The 23,305-nt window shown below is 41.0% G+C and overlaps 1 protein-coding gene across 7 annotated transcripts in view; it reads left to right on the forward strand.

Moving 5' to 3' along the window:
• Positions 1-23,305, forward strand: part of FOCAD (focadhesin) — a 324,630-nt gene that overhangs the window by 171,101 nt on the left and 130,224 nt on the right. For all 7 annotated transcript variants that reach the window (XM_023242354.2, XM_023242353.2, XM_045043365.1 and 4 more), the window contains one exon: positions 22,140-22,274. In XM_023242354.2, the coding sequence (XP_023098122.2) occupies positions 22,140-22,274 (135 nt within the window). The remainder of the gene's footprint in view (positions 1-22,139; positions 22,275-23,305) is intronic.

The raw sequence follows: 23,305 nt of genomic DNA on the forward strand, positions 1-23,305 counted from the left end.
AGGGGTGAGTTTTCCTTTAGGGAGTAAATGGGGACATGGGGTGTAGAGAGGGAATTACTGAATCAGGGTAGTAGACTAAATAGCATTAATGTCTGAAAGGCTTTATGGATGTTTGAGATCTTACTGAAAGCATCATTTGGGTGCCTTCCAAGAACTTAAAAGGTTTGTTTTGAAAAAGATTTTATTCAGTGTTACCCTTAAGTGACCCAGAATTAAACTTTGATCAAAAATGGGATTATTATCTGTGGTGCTTAAACTCATCTCTGTGCCATGTAAACGTACGGATAAAAACAGAAGTATCTCACCCTCTCATTGCCTAAGATAAAATATCGCTGAGAGGCTCATTTCTGGAAACACCGGTTCCGTATTAGACTTCACCTTGATTGGATGACTAAAATCACATATTGGTGAAAGGTGGTTAACTTGCTTAGGAGATATTTGGAATTACGACAGTAAGAATTTGATAAGTCTCCACAACGGCACAGAATTACTTCATACGTCTCTAACACGCCTGCAATTCTGGAAGTTGTATTTAGAAGAGGTAATATATGCATTCTGTTGCAATTCTTTAGTTTTAAGTTTGGGAGACTCGTTATAGTAAAGGATTTGTTCGTTTGCGGACGGTACTGTTAGTGGGATGTCATTCTAAAGCTTGTTTTCGTGTTTTGAGTATATATTACTTTTATGATTTCCGTGAGTTCGTACTACAAGTCACGTGGTCTGGCTTTTGACCTTTATGAAAAGCTTGGCTTAATTTTTCTCACGATAGCAAGGTGGAATGTATTGACCTAGGTTCTAATTCAGCATGAATGGATAAGATAGTCTCAGGGGTACCATTCTTTCTGCTTCAGAGCCATGCCACATTGCCTCTACTTACGTAAGTGGTCATTTGACAAAGTAACTTACCTAAGCAAATTGACGTGAAATGACTTTGGTTTGACATGGTCGAAATACAGGTCAAATAAAAGAGTATCATTGACTTTGTTTCATTATATTATACTTAAAACTTCAGTTGGGGTATATTTCCTTCGCTTGTACTTGTTTGGCTTAGCTACTTTATGAAAGTTAAGGACTTCACAGAAAAATGAGTGGTGGTAGTTTTTAGTATGTAGAGTGTTCAAAAGTTTGTGGGAGGTCTGAGCTACTAAATCAGAATCTCTAGAGACAAAGCGAAAGCTGTTTTTTGTTTGGTTGGTTGGTTGGTTGTTTTTTAATGACTTCCCCAGTGAGATGACGTGCAGTGATGTTTGGGACCAGTGGCAAGAGCAGCAATCTCTCAAGTGGATTGTGTGCAAGCCTACCCATGAGGTATAGGAAGAAGATACTAGAATGTTTCTTATTTATCTTTTATCTCAAAAAGAGAAATTAAGCTTTAATAATATTTAATATGTAGATTAATGGGTTTCTTATACTTCTCATCAGATGACCATGTGTCACCTAAAGTAGCCAGGTATTCTAAAGGAAGAGGGAGAGTTCCACAATGAAGAATGGCTTCATCATCACAGAGTAGCATCATCTCTCCTCTGTTACAATATGGCAGTCCATTACAGTTTATGCATATCAGCTAAGTGAATTTATAGGAGATATATATGCATACATGCATACATATATACAAATGTATGTAGTCATTTTGCATATATTTATATGCGTGTGGAATGTGTGTGTATATACTATATATATGTGTGTATATGTATATATATATATGTCCTATATATATACATATACACACATATGTGTATATATATGTGTGTGTATATGTATATATATATATGTCCTATATATATATATACATATACACACATATGTATGTATATGTGTGTGTGTATATATATATAGGACGGATATTTATACATCTACGCACATATATATACATGTCCTATATGTGTGTGTGTGTATATATATATATACATGTATATACATACATATATACATATATGTATGTATGTATGTATATATATGTAGTTGTGTTATTTTATTGGACATGATGATTCTGGGTCTGGGTTGTTGAAAAGTTTATCTGAAGCACTGTTAACCATGACTTTATGGAATTTCTTTATTCCCTTTGTAATGCCTAAGCACAACTACACACAAGTCATTTGTCTTTTTTTTTAAACAATTTAATTGCTATCATTTTCTGACAACAGTGTCTTTTTAAGGAAATAAATGAAATAACAGCCTTATTGAGATACAATCCACATCCATAAAGTTGACCGTTAAGGTGTATAATTCAGTGATTTTTAGTATATTCACAAAGTTGTGCATCGACTGCCATTACCATACTCCAGAACATTTCAAAATCATTCCTGTGGTAGGCTGCATAATGGCCTCCAAAGATATTCAGGTCCTAATCTCTGGAACCTATGAATATAATCTTGTGTAATAAAGAGGACTCTGAATATCTGATTAATAAGCTAAGGATCTTGAGATGGGTAGATTATGCCAGATTATCTGGGTGGTGCCTTAAATTTAACCACACCTGTCCCTGTAAGAAGGCGACAAGGAGAAAGAATGTGATGTGAAGCCGAGGGACCAAAGATAATGTGATATGACGAGGACATCCTGATCCAAGGAATACAGGCGGCTTCCAGAAACTAGAACAGGCAAGGAAATAGCTTCTCCTCCAGAAGCCCCAGAAGGAAGGAAATCAATGGCTTGATTTTTAGCTTTGTCAGACTTCTTTGAGCTCTGGCTTTCAGAACTGTAAGATAATACGTTTCTGTCATTTTAGGCCGCTAAATTTGTGGTGATTCGTTACAGCAGCCACAGGAAATGAGTACAATCTCTCAAAGAAACTGTGCCGATTAGTAGTCACTCTCCATTGCCTGTGGGAAAAGCACAGTCCCTGGCAACCACTTTGTTTCTTTACAGACTTGCCTAGTCTGGACTTTTCTTGTAAGTGGAATCATGCAATATAGAGCCTTTTGGGTCTGGCCTCTTTCACCTAGCACAACATTTTCAAGCACAACCAAAACTTCACTCCTTTTTGTGGCTGAATAATATTCCACTGCATGGCTACAACAAACTTTATTCATCCATTCATCAAAGGATGAACATTTGCATTATTTCTACTCTGTGGCTGTTTTGAATACGGCTTTGAAGATTTGTACACAGGTTTTTGCATGGACTTATGTTTTCCGTTCTCTGGATGGATACTTTGGAATGGGATTTCTGGGTCATATGCTTACTCTTCTTAATTTTTCATGGAACTGCCAAAGTGTTCTCCCAAGTGGTTGCACCATTTTGCATTCTTCTCAGCAATGTATGAGAGCTTCCATTTTTCCACATCCTCATCGACATTTGTTAATCGTCTTTTTTTATTGTAGTCATTCTATTGGATATGAAGTATCTCACTGTAGTTTTGATTGTAGTTTCCCGTTGATTTAATGGTGTTGAGTGTTTTTTCATGTGCTTGCTGGCAGATAATATTATTTACAGTATTTTTTTTTCTGCTTTGGATAAGTTGTTTTTTTTTAATTGTCAAATTAGCTAACATACAGTATAGTTCAAGAGTAGATTCTTGTGGGGGCGCCTGGGTGACTCAGTCGGTTGAGCGTCTGACTTCGGCTCAGGTCATGATCTCACGGTCCGTGAGTTTGAGCCCCGCATCGGGCTCTGTGCTGACAGCTCAGAGCCTGGAGCCTGTTTCGGATTCTGTGTCTCCCTCTCTCTGACCCTCCCCCGTTCATGCTCTGTCTCTCTCTGTCTCAAAAATAAATAAACATTAAAAAAAAAAAAGAGTAGATTCTTGTGATTCATCACTTACATACAACACCCAGTGCTCATCCCAGCAGTGCCCTCCTCAATGCCCATCACGCATTTTCCCCATCTCCCACCCACCACGAATCCACTCCCATCAACCCTCAGTTTGTTTTCTGTATTTAATTGTTTCTTATGGTTTGCCTCCCTGTTTTTATCTTATTTTTCCTTCCCTTCCCCTATGATTATCTGTTAAGTTTCTCAGATTCCACATATGAGTGAAATCATATTATATCTTTCTCTGACTTATTTCTCTTAGCATAATACCTTCCACTTTGATGCACATTGTTGCAAATGGCAAGACTTCTTTCTTTTTCATCACTGAATAGTATTCCATTGTGTGTGTGTGTGTGTGTGTGTGTGTATATATATATATATATATATATATATATATATATATATATACCACATCTTCTTTGTCTATTCACTAGTTGATGGAAATTTGGGCTCTTTCCATAATTTGGCTATTGTTGATAGCACTGCTTTAAACATTGGGGTGTATGTGCCCCTTCTAATCTGCATTTTTGTATCCTTTGGATAAATTCCTAGTAGTGCAATTGCTGGGTTGTAGGGTAATTCTATTTTTAATTTTTTGAGGAACTTCCACAGTTTTCCAGAATGACTACACCAGTTTGCATTCCCACCAACAGTGCACAAGAGGATGAATGTCACTCTCCAGAGATAAATCGAATTCACATCCTTGCTAACATCTGTTGTTTCCTGAGTTACTTACAGTATTTTGTACAGAGATTGGAAGTGTCTCTGAAAAAAGTCTGTATTACATAGAGGTTCAAATTCATTGAACTTAAAGATGTTTTACATTTTTTTCTAATGTTCATTTAGTTTTGAGAGAGAGAGAAAGAGAGAGAGAGTGAGAAAGAGAGAGAGAGAGGGGGCATGCGCAGGGGAGGGGCAGAGAAGGAGGGAGACACAGAATCCAAAGCAGGCTCCAGGTTCTGAGCTGTCAGCACAGAGCCTGAGACGGGGCTCGAACTCACGAGCCATGAGATCCTGACCTGAGCCGAAGTCAGATGCTTAACTGACTGAGCCCCCTGGGCGGCCCTACATTTTTCTTTTATTAAGAACAATTGTTTCAAATTAACTTTGCCTAATGTTTTCCTTCTTAGAGTTCATGTATATAACATGTGAACAAACGTGCATATATGCTGGTATGCTAATTTTTCTTTTTCTTTCTCTCTCTCTCTTTTTTTTTTAAACCAGTAGAGATGTACAAACAGGCATGTCTGTAGGGCACTGGATTAGAGGTTGCTCCAGTGTAACATATACTAAGATGTCTTTCAAAGGTGCCATCACACGCCATCTTTATGAAGAGGTCTGTTAAGGACGATCCCTTTTCTCAGGTTTTTTGTTATATATGGTTTTTGGAAATGCGTTGCAAGAACAAGGACTTGACTTAAAGAAACTGGGATATAGCATTCACTTAGAGGAATTGCCTTTAAATGAGTAATTTAGGAGCAAATAGCATTATGTAATGACCACAAAGACAAAGAAAACAACTGTGCCATTTATTGAGTGCCTGTTGCGGTCAAGGCACAGCACTAAGCGTAACACACTTTATTTCGTTTCATTATTACACCGTCTCTGTGAGGTTGGTGGTCTTGTCCTTTTTTTATATGTGAAGGAGCTGGGGCGCCTGGGTGGCGCAGTCGGTTAAGCGTCCGACTTCAGCCAGGTCACGATCTTGTGGTCCATGAGTTCGAGCCCCGCGTCGGGCTCTGTGCTGACAGCTCAGAGCCTGGAGCCTGTTTCAGGTTCTGTGTCTCCCTCTCTCTCTGCCCCTCCCCCGTTCATGCTCTGTCTCTCTCTGTCCCAAAAATAAATAAACAATGAAAAAAAATTAAAAAAAAAAAATGCAAGGGTAATTCCTTGCCTTTTATTCTGTATTTTGTCATATAACGTAATCAATTCTTCTCACTCATCTTCCCATCCCTACCCCCTTGTCCCCTCCTACCCCAAAGGCGGGGGAGACGTAGCCAACTGCCACTTGATAAATAAAAGGGCTGAAGGAGAATGGCTTAGAGATTTAGCAAGCAAGAGCATTTCCTTTTAGCCACAGAAAACTCAAGAACCACTTAGAAGTGGCTAGGGTTTAGAGTCAGCAGTTGCAGAACAGTGTTAAAGAGGGACTTGATTCTGGTTACAAGTGACATGCATCCTTGAGCCAAGCAAGACAGTCCGCTTTCTGAGCCAACCCCGTGGAGGAAAGGATACACTGTTTTTGTTTCTATTCATTCATTCATGTTTGTTTATTCAGCTAAAATTTGTGTGCCTACTGTGCACAAGGCACTGTTAGACGCTAGAGACAGAATGATGTAAAGGACAGACCTAGTTCATACCCTCGGGAAACTCTCCTCTTAGGTTGGGGCCCCGAGCACACGGGCAGTTTAACCGTTCGTGGTCCACCTCCCTGTTTGCAGTTGTGATGAATTCTACAAAGCAGGACTATACATTGCTTTGGAACAAGCTGAGTGAATTTGAGGTAACCTAAGAATGCTAGTAAAACTTTTGTTGTTATTGAGGCCTTTCCCGGTTCATCGTGAGGTTAAATGATGGGTTTCTGTTCCTCCTTTATGAAATTTCTTTACCCCTCGGCTTCTTCTCTCCTTGTCCAAAGCATCCCTCTATATTTGAACGTGATAACTTGCTGTGAATATTGGTTTCCATGGTTGTGTTCCTGTGAGCTACTTTGGGGATGTAATAAGCTCTCTGTGTTTCTTTCTAGTCCTAGTTCTGAACAGAGGAGTTGGCCTAGTAGATTTGGTGCCAGTTTGTTTGTGAGACATTCTAATTGTCCAGGAAAGTTATGATTTCACGTTTTATATTCCACTCTCTCAATGAATTTTTACTTTTTGAAATATGTGTATTGAGGTTTTCAAGTATTTTTTTTTTTTTTTATTGCACGGCATGTTTATTCAAAAATCAGAAAATATGGGGGCGCCTGGGTGGCTCAGTCAGTTAGGCATCTGACTTCGGCTCAGGTCATGATCTCACGGTTCATGAGTTCGAGCCCCCCATTGGGCTCTGTGCTGCCAGCTCAGAGCCTGGAACCTGCTTCAGATTCTGTGTCTCCCTCTCTCTGCCCCTTCCCTGCTTGCACTCTGTCTCTCTTTCTCTCTCTCTCAAAAATAAAGAAATATTAAAAAAATTTTTTTTAATCAGAAAATATGGATACATAAAATGTGTAACCAAAAAATGCATATGATGTCACTATCCAGAGATAAATCTAATGTAAACAATTTGCTATATAATTTTGCACCTTTTTCTTTCTAGATGGGTTGTATATCTATAGATATTTTTAAAAATGAGAGTGTATTGAGCATACTGTTTAATATGATCTGATTTTTTTCCTCTGAATATATTGCATATATCTCTTTCTGGCAATATGTATACACTATTTTGTTTTATTTTATGTTTATTTTATTTTATTTTATGTTTATTTATTTTGAGAGAGAGAGAGCGTGTGCGAGAGCATGAGGGAGCAAAGGGGAGAGAGAGAATCCCAAGCAGGCCCCACGTTGTCAGCACAGAGCCCGATGCGGGGCTCGAACCCATGAACTGTGAGATCATGACCTGAGCCAAAATCAAGAGTCAGATGCTTAGCTGACTGAACCACCCGGGCACCCCATGTATATAAATTTTAGTGGCTAAATAGTATTTCATGTACATTGCATGTATGACACTTTTCCAACCTTTTATTGATGGGTATTTTGTTTGTTTCTCACTTTTTACTATCATCTAGAGGGCTATGATGATTGTCCTTAGATCTAAACCTTAGTACATATCTCTAGTGCTTAAAGTCCTTAGAATAAGTTTTTACAAATGGAATCGCTGACCCAAGGGTATAAATGACCATCCATAAATATTTCTCCCCTTTGAACTCCTACCTGCATTAAGTGGGAGTGTTGATTTACCTTTACTTTTTTCTGCACAGGATACGAAGTTTTCATACATGTCTTCATTTATTTTGGAGAACACGATTGACCATTGTAACTTAATTCTTTATTCTTACATATCAAAGTGAGCCTTTTACATCTGCTAACGTAGGTAATAGGCATTACTGAGGATTTGGTGACAGTTAGCCGAGAATAAAGGATATGACACCTTGTAGCAAATGAGGAAACGCAAGGAAATCTAACACATTATTATTATTGTTATTATTTTTACTGCAAGAAAAGCTTTATGTTGACATTTCCTTTCTCGTAGCCTAGGGTGGGAAGTTGTGGTAAGGAGTAATGTGAAGGCCTCGAAACCTTCTACACTCATATAGACACGTCTGGGTTACCTTCTGGGACGCCAGGCGAGGATGTGGCCGTTCAGTGATTGTGTTGGGTGCTCTCCTCGCAGCCCCGTGTACCGCATCTAGATGTCTGTGGTTGCACCAGGTTTCTGAGGATTGAAACTCAGCAGCCACTGCGGAGAAATGCATACACACTCTCCCAGGGAGGCTCCGCCCAGCCCTGCCTTCCGCCCCCAGCCTGGAGGTTAGGCTGCATAGAGTCATCGGAAAGGTAAAGCCAACCTCAGTGGACGCAGTCAGCTGGCTGAAGTTCCTCTTTTCCTCTCGTGGGACTGTGTTAGCTTCAGCCCCCGACTCTGGCAGCCAGACGTCCGCTATGAAAGAGCGAGGGGAACAGAGCGTGAAGGAGAAAGGAGAGCTTTTGAAGTACCGTTACTTCTTCTTTGCCTGGGAGCATTGTCCAAACGGTACCATGGGAGTGTGATGGTACGCACAGCCAGCTCAGGTGGACGAAGCCGAGGCCACGCGAACCCCCTGTGTTCCCATCCCCGTCAGACCCAGAAGAGGGCTGGTTAAAGTCGGAAGCAGAGTGGTGGCCACGCAAGTGCTGAAAACGGATGGGGGTCGAATGTCTGGTCCATCTTTGGAAAACTACCCAAGTTAAAAGCAGAACGTAATCTTAATGCTGATGCCCAAAGTGAACGTTAGTTGAGCACTTATGCCTCGCCAGGAACTATCTTACGTCTTTTTTTTTTTTAATTTTTTTAAACGTTTATTATTTAAAAAAAATTTTTTTTAATGTTTATTTATTTTTGAGACAGAGAAAGAACATGAAAGAGGGAGGGTCAGAGAGAGGCAGACACAGAATCTGAAGCAGGCTCCAGGCTCTGAGCTGGCAGCACAGAGCCCGAGGCGGGGCTCGAACTCATGGAGTGTGAGATCATGACGTGAGCTGAAATCAATGCTTAACCGACTTGAGCCACCCAGGCGCCCCAATCGTTTATTTATTATTAAGAGAGAGACAGAGCATGAGCATGGGAGGGGCAAAGAGAGGAGGAGACCCAAAATCCGAAGCAGGCTTCAGGCTCTGAGCTGTCAGCACAGAGCCTGACGCAGGGCTCGAACCCATAAACCACGAGATCATGACCTGAGCCGAAGTCGGACACTTAACCAACTGAGCCACTCAGGTCTTTTTACAGCCACTCTTATGTCTTTTTACAGACATCTTCCTAGTAACCTTGTGAGGTTGGTATTAATGCTGTGATGACTAAATTTATGTGTTAACTTGACTGACCTATGGGATGCTCAGATAACTGGGAGGGTGTTTCTGGTAAAGATTAGCATTTGAATCAGACTGAGAACCGAGATCCTCCCTCACTGATATGTGAGGAGGCAGTGTCCAGCCCATGGAGGGCTGGGAGTGGACCAAAAAGGTGAAGAAAGGGCAAAATATTTTCTTTCTTTCTCTCTCTCTCTCTCTCTCTCTCTCTCTCTCTCTCTCTCTCTCTCTCGTTCTTTTTTTTTTTTTAATGTTTATTTATTTTGGGGGGAGGAGGGGCGCACAGAGAGGAGACAGAGGATCTGAAGCAGGCTTTGCACTGTCAGCCCGATGAGGACCTTGAACTCACAAACTGTGAGACGCATAACCTGAGCGGACATCAGAAGCTTAACCGGCTGAGCCACCCAGGTGCCCCAGGGCAAATTCTCTTCTTAACCTGGGACAGCTGTCTTCCGTGCTTGGACGAGGGAGCTCCTGGTGCTCGGGCCTTCGGACTCTGAGACTTACACCACTGGCTCCCTAGTTCTCAGACCCATGGGCTTGGACTGAATTATAACACTAGCTTTCCTGGTTCTGCAGCTTGCTTGACAGCACGTTGTTTCCTGTCTCTCTCCCTGTGTGTCTGTCCACCTGTCCGTCCATCCATCCATCCATCCATCCATCCATCCATCCATCCATCTCCTGCTGGTTCTGTTTCTCTGGCAAATCCTGACTTAATACCAATACCGTCCTTCATTTTGCAGATAAGGAAACTGAAGTTCATGCAGCCCGTTAGTGGCAGAGGCAAGGTTCGAACCTGGAGTCGGCTGATAGTCTCTCTAGGTTTGCCTGCTTTCCGTGTCGTATACACGGGCTCATATAATATGCGGTGTTTCGTGACTGGCTTCTTCCACGCAGCTTAATGTTTTCAAGGCTCATCCCCGTTGCAGCACGTTAAATCTAAACTCTGAAGGTGCCGCTGGCTATTATTTGCTTTGAGACCCTACAGGAGGCTCTTTAGTCCGTCCGCTCAGAAGTTTTCCAGCTTTGTGCAGTATTATTTTCCTGGCAGGTGTTTATGGATTGTACAGTTATCACCAGCCATACTTTTAGTTGATGTGGCGGGAATAGGTGTTAATTCCTGGCTTATGCTTTGCAGGAGGAGGAGCGATAATCATGCCTGGCAGTGAGGGTGTTGAAGAAAATGTTTGGAATTATATTAGGTTTCCCACGTGTGGTGGAAGACGTTTGGCTTCATTCTGTAGGATAAGAATATAGGAAGCTTTCAAGTGTCCCTGCAAAATGTTAATTGAGGGGTGTGGAAAGAAGAAACATGAATGTTAGTTTTTACCAAAGAATGATCACTTAGCCAAATATCATTTTAAAAATACACTAATTTTAGGTGTCATAGGAAAATAAATCTTTTTTTTTTAAGCTTATTTATCTTCGAAAGGCGGGGGAAGGGCATAGGAGGGGGGGCAGAGGATACAAAGTGGACTCTGCGCTGAGCAGAGAGCCCGATGCGGGGCTGGAACTCACGAACGGTGAGACCATGACCTGAGCCAAAGTCGGAAGCTTAAGCGACTGAGCTGTCCAGGAGCCCCAAATCTTTTTTTTTTTTTCTTTATGTAAACTATAGGGAAATGGAAGAATCATATTAATGTTAACTATGGAAAAATGATTAAGGCTCAAATCCATAAAATGGCTATGTATTTCCTTTAAAATAATACTCAGGTATTATATATATGTAGTAAGAAAGTCATAAATAAGTTCTAACTGAGGAAAAGATTTTAAAAATCACCTCTAAACCTCAGTGATATGTATCTAACGAAAAAGAGATCATACTATGTTAAAGGGATGTATTATATATTCTTTTTTAATCCGTTTCTTCATCTAGTAGTTCACTGTGGGCACCAAGTCATGTGTCTACTTCTCACATCGAATTGAATGAACATGTGGCTGTAACATAGTAAATTTCCTGTTGTAGGATACTCAAATTATTCACTCTCTTGTTTTGATTGTTCATGTTGTAAACCACACTGTGAGAAGTGTTGTTTTTTTTTTTTTTTTTGTATCTTAATCTTTATTATTTAGTGCGCTCACATTTCTGATGCAAATGGACAAATTAGGTTTGAAAAGAGGTTGGGGTGGGGTAACGTTGAGTCTCTACATTTTTATTTTTAAAAATTTTTGTATATATTTGTTTATTTTTGAGAGAGACAGAAAGACAGAGCATGAGTTGGGGAGGGGCAGGGAGAGAGGGAGACACAGAATCCGAAGCAGGCTCCAGGCTCTGAGCTGTCGGCGCAGAGCGCGACGCGGGGCTCGAACCCATGGACTGCGAGATCATGACCTGAGACGCAGTTGGACACTTAACCAACTGAGCCATCCAGGGGCCCCTGCCTTTAGTTTTTATTAAACAGGAGGTTGGGTGTTTCTTCGGAAAGGGGTCTGAAGTATGTTTCTTCCTTGTTCTTAGGAAGTTGTAGACGAATCTGTTTAATTCAGGCACGCAAGACTGATGTTCACGATTGTTATCTACAAAGAACTTGTCAGTTGTATTATCCGCAAATCTGTGGATACATAGAGGGGGTGGAGGAAGATAGAAGAATCATTTTCAGTGAACATGTAGTTCGGTCGTGTTTCAGTAACGGCAACCTCGGTTACTCAGATGTCTTCGTGGAACTCCATCAGTAAAGGGGACTAAACTCAATAGGTATTCCCAAATGTTTCATGTGTGCTGCTTAAAATTGTTCTGGAAAATGTTTTTAGAGCCTGTGTACTGACTGCTTAATCCATCAAGTATTTTTGATGCGTAGCACGTTGTTGATTTTTCAATGTGAAATGGCACTAAATGACTTCTCAAGCTCTACACAGTGCACTCATATTAATCCCTTTAGCCCTTATTTATTTTTGTTTTAAAACTTTTAAAAGTTTATTTTTATTTTTGGGGGAGAAAGAGAGGGTGGGTGGGAGGGAGGGAGGGAGACAGGGAGCATGAGCGGGGGGAGGGGTGGAGAGAGAGGGAGATACAGAATCCTAAGCAGTCTCCAGGCTCCTAGCTGTCAGCACAGAACCCAATGCAGGGGCTTGAACCCACGAATTGCAAGATCATGACTGAAGTCAAAGTTGATGGTCAACTGACTGAGCCCCAGCTGCTCCCCCCCCCCCACTTTAGCCCTTTTAAAAATTTAGGTGGGTGATGGGGCGCCTGGGTGGCTCAGTCAGTTAAGCTCAGGTCATGATCTCACAGCTGGTGAGTTCGAGCCCAACTTCGGGCTCTGTGCTGACAGATCAGAGCCTGGAGCCTGCTTGGGGATTCTGTGTCTCCTTCTCTCCCTGCCCCTCCCCTACTCGGGCTCAGCCTGTCTTTCAAAAATAAGCATTAAGATAAATAAATAATAAAAAAATAAAATGTAGGTGGGCGATATTTTACTTTTGCTGCTAAGACACTGCGTTTGCGTTGCTTTCAGATTCGTGTCTGCTGAACAGCTTTTTTTTAACAATTTGGGTTTTGGGTTTTTGTTTCTTGTGTGTTTTTTTTTTTTTTTGGATTTTAAGCTATTTTGATCGAATTCCTATTATTTTTCTTTACTACCTTGAACTCTAACCTCCATTTCTCCTGAACAGTGGAAGGAACTGACCTTTAAAAAAAAAATTCCCTCTGGTTATGTGGAGGGGAAGAGAGAACTAATCATTTTGTCGTCAGAGAGTATTTCTGACACATTCTTACTGTGCGTTTGCTAGTTCATGCCAGAAGAATGCCCAACATGAAATAGATAATTAATCCGGACAGAATCTAGCAAAATTGAAAAGTGAACGTCCCTGCGGGGAGCTCTTTGTGTCATTCTTTCTGTTCCTGCAGAGAAATCAATGGAGTTTGCATCGGAAGAGACTATTCTCTATAGGGCAGTATCTCAGGGAAGCTGCGACTTCTCACAGGGGGAAATAAAAGAGAAACCTAAAATCCCTGGCCATTGAGAAGCGAGTCCCTTGGAGGGAGAGTCTGGATCAGTCTGTTTGATAAATGCCTCTCTGTTGTTACTTGTGTGGCTCACACAATTCTAAGCCCCTCCTGTTCAGATACTAGAATGACAGGTCTGCGCTCTAAACCGCCCAACTCTTTCTCCAAAATACAGAATAATTTGAAAGGTCTCTGGGCGTGCTTCTTTTGGAGATGGCCTGGAGAGGTTAAGGACTGTTAACAGGAGGGCAACCTTAACCACGTCAAGTACAAATATTTTACATTTGCTGAGCCACAATTTGGGATTTAGATACGTGTTTCTACATTATTTGCCCTGAACAGGACAGAAACTGAGCAACTGTCATAGGAAATCATCGGAATTACTGCCCTTTAGATTATAAAGGACTTTTAAAAAGGCAAGTTAGTATATACCTCCCTTATTTTCTAGGACACTGCCTTGATAATAAACTAGTCTCAGGCATTGACAGACTGCAAAATTGCCTAAATAAACCTGGGCTAGTCATTTTCTTATGCTTCTAACCTTTAACCCCATATTATTAGGGTAAGAAAGAATGTTATTTTTCTCATTGTTTCTGCTCCATTGATTGTGTCTGCTTAAACTCCCTCTTATCCCCTGTTATTGTATTTTCGTAACAGAAGCGTCCTGTTTTATGAATTGTGGGTGCTGAATTAGCTTAAGAGGACTTCAGTGCATGATGATGACCTGAGTCCTTTAATTGTGAAGACAGTTTCTTTTACCTTCATTATGAAAAGGGCAAATAAGGCAGTTTTCATTGCCTATATATATATATACATATATATATATATATATACGTATACATATATATATGTATATATATATGTGTACACACACACACACACACACACACACACACACACACACACACACATATGTAAAGCTTTCCCTCTGTTGGAAAAAAGCATCGGGACAAAAGGAGTAGGCTGTTCCCGGGAATTTCTAGAAATAGCTTTTGGAAGTAAAATTAGAAGATAGCTATCTGATGTTCCTCTGTGAAGGAACAAAGTCATTCCTAAGGCACGAGGATTCGTTATTTCTTCCTTCAGCTATAACAGCAGTAACCATCTTTTACAGCGTACAAAGCACGTTTGCATACAATTGTCTCAACATTGCCTTTACTGCTAACCTTGTGCTATACACAGAGCAGGTGTTTCTAGTATTATTTCCGTTTTGCAGCTGGGGAAACAGATTGAAGGAGATTAATGACTTTGCCGTAGTCACACAGCTACCAAATGGGAGAGCCTGGGGCTTTTGAATTCTAATCGTGTGCTCTTTCGAGTGGACCACACTGCCCAGAGTCTTCTTAATCTGTGCTGTGTAGTGTTGCTAAGATTCTTATGGACGCATGACATGGCAAAAATATCATTCTCCCCGAGAAACACAGTCGGCAATAAAATATGCATAAGGTAAGCACTTAGAATGGGTATATTCTCCAAAACTCATAGATGAACTAAGCAAGATGTTCAGAGTCATTTGTCCGTAAATATTCATATGCTCTATGTCCATAATACCTAGGTATTCCATCTACTTTATCTATTCTTGTTTGTTTTGCCCTTACTAGTGAATGGTGGATTTAGTGTTGTAGGCTGATAGTTTCCTCAGCACCTTTAAGATGTTATTGCGTGGTCCCTGGTCTTGTTAATTTTGAGGTCTGCTGTTACTCTAAATTGGTCCTTTGCAGATAGTCTCTATTTTTTGATATTCTCTTTTTTTTTTCCCATTTGGCTTTGAAGATTATCTCTTTGCCTTTGGTGTAATGTATATGAATGGAAACTTATTTTTCTTGCTGAGGGCTTAGAGAATTAATGTCTTTCATTGACTTAGGGATTTCTTCACCATTATTTCTTTAAGTAGTTCTTTTTTTTCTCTCTCTCTCTCTATTCCTATTTTTAAACTTTTATTTTGAAATAACTTTCAGGGGCACCCGGGTGGCTCAGTAGGTTAAACATCCAACTCTTGACTTGCGCGCTCAGGTCAAGATCTCACAGTTCACAAGATCGAGCCCCGCATCGGGCTCTGCCAGCACAGAGACTGCTTGGGATTCTCTCTCTTTCTCTCTCTTTTTTCCCCTCCCCTGCTCGCTCACTCTCCTCTCAAAAAAATAAGTAAAAAATAAATAACTTTCGAAAGGTTTCAAAAAATAGTGCAGAGAGGTATATACATAGAATGGAATCGTATTTAGTGATAAAAAGAACAAGTACCAGTACATGCTATGATGTAGATGAACCTTAAAAGCAATTTGCTATTTTGAATTTTTTTTTTTCAACGTTTATTTATTTTTGGGACAGAGAGAGACAGAGCATGAACGGGGGAGGGGCAGAGAGAGAGGGAGACACAGAATCAGAAACAGGCTCCAGGCTCTGAGCCATCAGCCCAGAGCCCGACGCGGGGCTCGAACTCCCGGACCGCGAGATCGTGACCTGGCTGAAGTCGGCCGCTTAACCGACTGCGCCACCCAGGCGCCCCACAATTTGCTATTTTGAAAGAAGCCAATAATGAAAGACCACATATTGCATGATCCCCTTTATAGAAAAGATCTAGAAAAGGCAAACTTATGAAGATAGAAAGTAGATTTATGGTAGTCTAGGATTGGGAAGACTGGAGCGAAATGAGTGATGAATGATTATGGGGTTCCTCTTGGAGGTGATGAAACTGTTGCAGAATTGATTATGATGATAGTTGCCGAACTTTGGGAGTATCCTGAAAACCATCGAATTGTACACAGGTGGTGAATCGTATGTGAATTATATCTCAAAAAAGCTGTTAGAAACAACAACAAAAAAGAAAACTAGTACGGAGAGCTCGTGTATATTTTTCACTCTGCTTTCCCTAGTGTTAACATCTTACGTTCATTACTATAGCGCAGCCACCAAAACTAAGAAATTAACGTTGGTACAGTGCCATTAACCGGACTGCAGACTTTATTTGGGCTTCGCAGTTTTCCCACTACTGTCCTTTTTTTTTGTTCCAGGATCCATTCTAGAATCTCACGTGGCACTTGTGTCACGTTACCTAGCTCATCCAGTCTGTGCCAGTTTCTCGGTCTCCTCAACATTCTTGATGCCGACACTTTATTTATGTATTTATTTTTGAGAGAGTGTGTACGTGAGTGGGGGAGGGGCAGGGAGGGAGAGAGAGAATCTCAAGCAGTCTCTGTGTTCTCTGCGCAGAGCCCAACATGGCGCCCGATCTCATGACCCGAGCCGAAATCCAGACCTGGATGCTTAACCGACTGAGTCACCCAGGCGCCCAACGCCGACATTTTTGAAGAGTCCTGGTTAGGTATTTTGTAAAATGTCCTTCGATTTGGGTGTACATGGTCTTCCCTCATGATTAGACTGAGCTTGTGCATTTTTTGGCAAGGATACTCCAGAAGTAGTGTTTCTCACCGTATCATATCAGGAGTACACGATGTTGGTATGTGTCATTACTGGTGATATTAACCTTCACTACTCAATACTCGGTGAATGTGATACATCCTGGGTTTTTTTACACGGTTACTGGTTTTTTTCTTTTGTAATTAACACATTTCTTGGAGGAGATACTTTGAGACCATCCAGTTGTCCTGTTTGTCCTCACACTTTTGTCCACTAATCTTACCCACCAGCAGCTCTTGCCTCTGACAGTTATTCCTGTGGTGTCTAATGGTGATGATTTCTTTCTTTCATTGCTTCTGCGTTTATTACTTGGAATTTTTCTCTAAGGAAGAGCTGTGCCTTCTTTTTTATTTGCTTATTTATCTAGCTATGCCTCTGTGGACTCAGGGGATATTTATTTGGCCATTGGGAACACTTTAAAATTGGCTCTTAGGCCCCTTCAACAAGTTGACATCCTTTTTTGAACACATCCCTACTTTTGGCATCATAAGATGCTCCAGACTTATGTTACATTTTCTTAGTCTAGTCCTGGAATCAACCACTTCTCCAAGGGCCATTCTAAAATTAAACTCCTTTAGGACCACTTGATAAACATAAGGAAGGCCACCTCTTTTGATACAACCCGATTTTGAAATTTCTTTTTATATTTTGTAACTCTGATCTCTCTGGTGAGTGTTTAGGACAACTTCTTATCTGTTGGGTCAATAATTTCAATGATGACATGCTTTGATTCTGGAGATTGGCTCTTTTCCAAACTTGCTTCTTCTTTTCCATCATGCCATACTCTTTTTTTTTTTTTTTAAAGTTTATTTATTCGTTTTGAGAGACAGAGAGCAGGGGAGGAGCAGGGAGAGAGGAAGAGAGAGGGAGAATCCCAAGCAGGCTCCACGCTGTCCGCATAGAACCCCATGTGGAGCTCGATCTCACAAATGGTGAGATCATGACTTGAGCTAAAATCAAGAGTTGGATGCTTAACCGACTGAGTGACTCAGACACCCCCATCATGCCATACTCTTTTACTGGGAATTAAATGCTCTGTCTGAAATCTTTAATTCTTTCAAGTACTTCTGTATTTGCATTTTGTTATCTGAAGGTCTTGGGATTTTTAGTCCTGCTGTTTGTTGCTTTTGCTAGTTCTTTCATGTCGGACTGTATCGTTACAGTTTTCTGAACTCCTTTTTTAGAGGAGCGTATTTTACTTCATTTTTCCGTGCGAACCATTTGGGTTATGTGTTGGAGGAATAGCCCTTGAAGTGATACAGGTGCCCTCCACGTCACTGCCATTTTTTATGTTAATATCTCAGCTTGTTGGTTTTCAGTCCAGCTGTTACACTAAGGGTGCAGCCCTTCAAGGGTGCTCTGTTCCAACTCCCTGCCTCCTGTAGGCTAAAGGTAGTATCTCCTCTTTCCATGTGGACTTCGAAACACAAGCTATTAGGTTATGGAAACTGACGACTTTCTTAAAATACCTCAGTATAGTTATTTCCCTTCTTGTTTCGGGCACTGGGTAATTAACACCAACCCCTCCCGCCCCTTTTTTTTCCTCTTCAGCTCAGCTGTATGCAGCAGAATTTCCTTCATTATCAGTCATTTCAGGTGTGGCCTATCCCATTGCTAGAGCCAGAAGTCAGTCTGCTTTCTGAAAACAGACAAGTCATTGGGTGATGCATAGTAGAGGCACAACAAGCCAGTAAACTGACGAACCTGATGTAATTTGACAGGTTGTACAAGTCAAATGGGTGGTGTGGGTCAGATCCACGGGGTTCCACGAGAGGCACGTAGCAAGATGGTAACAGATTAAATCTAAGGCGCTCTCAGGGTCAGAAGATCTCTGAGATGTGGTGTCAAGAATAGCCCAGAGTTGGGAAGGTCAGAGAAAGCAGCCTTCTTTACTAGAGGCTGCCCTGTTTCCGATTATGTATGGGAGCAAGCCGGATTTACAAGTATTCCCTGCAGGTATCCTTTGCTTATGTTTAAGGCCACAGTTCATGGCTGGGGTTCTGAAATATTTTCCATATGTCCAGTACCATTTCAGGCATTAGCTTTCAAACTTTCTAGGCGGAAGACTTCTTTAAAAAAGTTCTGTGAGCCCTTGACAATACTTGGAGGATATAGCCTTCCTCCCCACCCACCACCCGTGGAAAGGGCAAGGCCCTTTTTTGTACTTCTGTACTTGGTGGCCAGACGTCGTCTCTGCTGGTGGGCAGGGTGCGTCAGAGCATCTGTGCGGCCGTACTTGGCTCGGCGTATTTTGATTTGTAGAAATATTCAAACGACAAAGCTATTGGCGACCAACCTCACATCTGAGTTATAGTACTTTCCTTTCCTCTTGCTTGCAGGATATTTCTCTCTGGATGTCTTTCCGTCAACTCACAGCAAACATCTCCCACACGGAACTCCTCATCTCCTACAGATACACTTCTTCTTCCACTTTTCCCTCCTTTTTACATGTTGCTTTTTATTCACTCGGGTCTTTAGGTGCAAAACCTGTCCCTTCCCAATTCATCCTCCTAGTTCTTGGCGTTCTTTTATTCTCCATCTCACATTTAGTACTCCTCAGGTTCCAGGACCATGAGTCGTTGATAAGGACTGATAATCTGATATATACTTATTATCATGCGCGGTGAGTGGGGAAGGAGAATCAAAAGACATGATCATTGTCTTCAGAGAACTTAATATCTACTTGAGGAGACAACTTACATTCACGGAAATAGTGAATAATACTAGACAGTATATAATTAAATGCTAAATTGGGTGGTACAGAGTTTTAAGAGTTGGAAGGTGGAGGAAAGGAAAGGGATAAAAGGAGGGCTTGAATTGTAAGAAAACTTAATTGTGGAACAGGGCTTTGAACTGGGTCTTGAAACACCTCAGTTGGAATCGGACAGGCGTTTAAAGTGAAGAGAAAGCATAGACAATTAGTGAGTACAGTTAGTGAGCATGGGGTTTTTGGAAAACGTTTGAGGCTCTGTATGTGATAGGGACCAGTGAGAAATAGGAATTAGTTTGGGTGACTGCTTTGACTTTGGCTATGAGACTACCGGAAGAATCTTTCACAAGTAACATTTCAGTTTTTACCGGGGGAGGGGGAGGCGACAGAGAGAGAGAGAATCTTTAAGCAGGCCCCACGTTCAGTGCAGAGCCTGATGCAGGGCTCGATCCCATGGCCCTGGGATCATGACCTGAGCTGAAATCAAGAGTTGGACATTCAGCCAACTGAGCCCCCCAGGTGCCCCTGGCATTTTAATTTTGATTGTTCCCCAACTCAGAAACCCCTGGAGGATTCCTTTTCTTTTTTGATTCTGATTGAAACTGTTTTGGTATCCTAGGGACTCTCTGATGTGCCAGTCTTTCCTCACCGGTACTTTGGGCACTGGTTTTGTGTTTTGGGTTCTGACTTAATGCTTTCCACTTCCTCCAGGAGTGTCTGCCTGATTTCTGCCCATTCCTTCCTCAAGTCCCATCTCACGGCTTCCTGGCTCTCGATGTTCTCTCTGATGACCCCTACCCCCAGACAAAGCTTTACTCCCCGGTGCCTCCTGAAACTCTTTTCTGTTGAAGACAGTTTAGGTTCTAACCATACACCTTTTGTTTCCTGATAATTTAGAATTGCATACGTTTCTCTTCCTTTCCAATAGGGGCTAAGTTCTTTGAAATGTTCGATTGTGTTTTATATTCCATTGTTCCTCTTAGTACTTTATGCTTCTCTGTGGGGCTCGAACTCACAAACTTCGAGATCACAAACTGACACTCAACCAACTGAGCCTCCGAGGTGCCCCCTTAGTATATGTTAGTGGGATCCAAATTTGTAGTGGACCCCAAGCCAAAGACCACTTTTCTGCTCTTTCGTGGAAAGAAGAAAGTAAGACCAAAAGCGTCAACTCCAGCTGTTCTGAGATATTCTTCTCCGTCTCCTCTTTAAGCCTCTCCTTAATCTGTGTCCTTAAGTATATTCATTTATCTTTGACATCTTTTCACTTACTACCTTATGTAGTTTTTCCTAAATAATGTATGTTTATAGATGGAGATAAATTGTGTGTTAATTGAAGCTTCAGAGAAGAGATGGGAGTATTTGAGAAAGATTGATCCTTGTTAAACTCTATCTAATTGATCTGTGTTGGCACTCTTCCTGCCTGAGTTTTAAAATTTTAATAAAATATCTGTACGTGAAGAAATCGTCTGTTGTAGTTGGGATTGAACTTAAGAGACATTTGAATATCCAGAAAACGAGATACTGAAATGAACGATACTGAAATGAACTAAGAACACTTGATTTAGAAAATTGGGTCAAGTTAAAAATAACATTTTTGTTGGGCGGTGGGGTGTTGTTGTTGTTTTGTTTTCTTTGTAAAGAGACTTCACGCCCAGCTCAGAGCCCATCGCAGGGCTTGAACTCACAGCCCTAAGATAAGACTAGAGCTGAGATCAATAGTCAGACACTTAACTGACTGAGCCACCCAGGCATCCCAGAGCTGTAGTTTTATTTTATCATTTAACAGTCTCTTAAAAAAATCTGTAGAGACTTTGAAAACCAAGGTTTAAAGTAATTTATCTACCAATCTATTGATATATTTATATATATATATATATTTTAAAGTAAGCGCTGTGCCCAGCGTGGGGCTTTAACTTATCACCCTGAGATCCAGAGTTGCTTGGATCTAGGAACCCCAATTATTATTTTAAAGTTTATTTATGAATGAGGGAGAGAGAGAGAGAGAAAGAGCAAGCAGGGGAGGGGCAGAGAGAGAGAAGGAGAGAGGGCAACTCCCAAACAGGCTGTGCATTGACAGTGAGGGGTTTGAACTCACGAACGGGGAGATCATGACCTGAGCTAAAATCAAGAGTCAGGCACTTAACCGACCAAACCACCCAGGCGCCCCCCCCATTATTATTTTAAATAATACACTTATTCTCCAGACCCCTTTAAATGTTTGCAAGATGACTTGAGTGTGTTCGATTTATATCTGTTAACATCTCAATTTTCAGAGTGGTGATGCAGTTTCAGCAGGACTGAAAAACCACAAACACTGTGGATACCTACCTGTCTTTAAAACTGTTCTAACATTGGCTTACCCTTCTTTGTTTCAGGCAATGATTCTTCAACAATGTATATGGCTAATCTGGTGTGTGTGTGTGTGTGTGTGTGTGTGTGTGTGTGTGTGTGTGTCTATGCATGTGCACGCATGTGTGTTTTATTTCCTTGATTCACCAAAATAAAGTAGTAAAGAAGCCATCGTGTGAATCAGGCTGCGTCTTCTTCAACAGTTGTTTACCTTGGTTTAAATAAGTTCTTTTGAAAACATAAAAATTAAAATAAATAAATAAAAAAGTTCTTTTGAGGAGTAATTACCTTATCAAATCTTAACTTCCGGGAATACTCTTCTTGTACTTTCCTAGTTTCCTCATAATAAAGCGACTCCTCTTTACTAGTGGCCTCCTGTCCGTTGGGATTTGGTTGGGTGTTGACTTTTTTATTTGCTTCCCAGGTTGTTTGCATTCGCTCCACGTGGAATGCTCTCTCCCCGAAGCTCAGCTGTGACACGAGACCTCTCATTTTGAAGACCCTCAGTGAACTGTTCTCTCTGGTTCCTTCCTTGACAGTCAATACAGCTGAATATGAGGTATGCACTTGGAGCGCGATAAATTATCTGTTTCTACATTGGAAAGACGTGGGCTTTATGATAACTTATGGAAGAAGATATTCGTAACCTTTGCCAAAACTCCTTTACCACATTTTGTTCTGAGAACGTGAAATCTTCGTGGAGTAGGAGTAGGAGAATATCCATCCTATCAATTCTGTCTTTTTAAGGCTTATTTACCTAAAGGATACCAAGTTTTTATTAGGAGAAGATAGTCAAGATTTTAAAAAGTCAGTGTGTTAAAAACGGTGTTTCTGAAGTAATAGAATTCCTGAGGCCAAAAGTTGAAATTCATTTTGTTGGTGTTTTTACTTGTAAAAAATGTCACAACGACTTTAATAAGGCAGGGCAGAAGTCTCCCATAGTACAGACATACTGTCATTTGTGTTTTGCTTCTACGTTTGTCATAGATTTGATTTTTACATGTTAGTTCACATTTCCTATGAACGTCTATACAATGAGGATGATTGAAAAATCAAACTGTCTTAGGAGAGGAAAATAATTTTTTTAATTAATTTTTTTTAATGTTTTTATTTATTTTTGAGACAGAGACAGAGCATGAGCAGGGGAGGGGCAGAGAGAGTGGGAGACACAGACTCCAAAGCAGGCTCCAGGCTCTGAGCTGTCAGCACGGAGCCTGACACGGGGCTCAAACTCACGGACTGTGAGATCATGACCTGAGCTGAAAGCGGACACTTAACTAACTGAGCCACCCCACCGCCCCGAGAGGAAAATAATTTTATGAGCTGCTCAGTATTTGTCATTGTAGTGACCTGAAACACTTGGTGGAAGATGCTTTGCTAGAAGATTCATATATTCTGCTTAACATTTTCTGTATTATCTCTTCTTGAAATGAGTCAAATGAGAGAGTGGCGAATTCATTTATGTCTCGACTTTTGTCGCCATATCGCCGCTCATGCTCACCTTTTCCCTTTTTCCATTAAAGAGGAGCAATTGATTTTCACTTGAAGTCTTCGTGAACTTTTAGTTTGATTTAGTTCTTCACAGACTTT

This window comes from Felis catus, chromosome D4, assembly GCF_018350175.1.
Source record: "Felis catus isolate Fca126 chromosome D4, F.catus_Fca126_mat1.0, whole genome shotgun sequence".
Lineage (NCBI taxonomy): Eukaryota > Metazoa > Chordata > Mammalia > Carnivora > Felidae > Felis > Felis catus.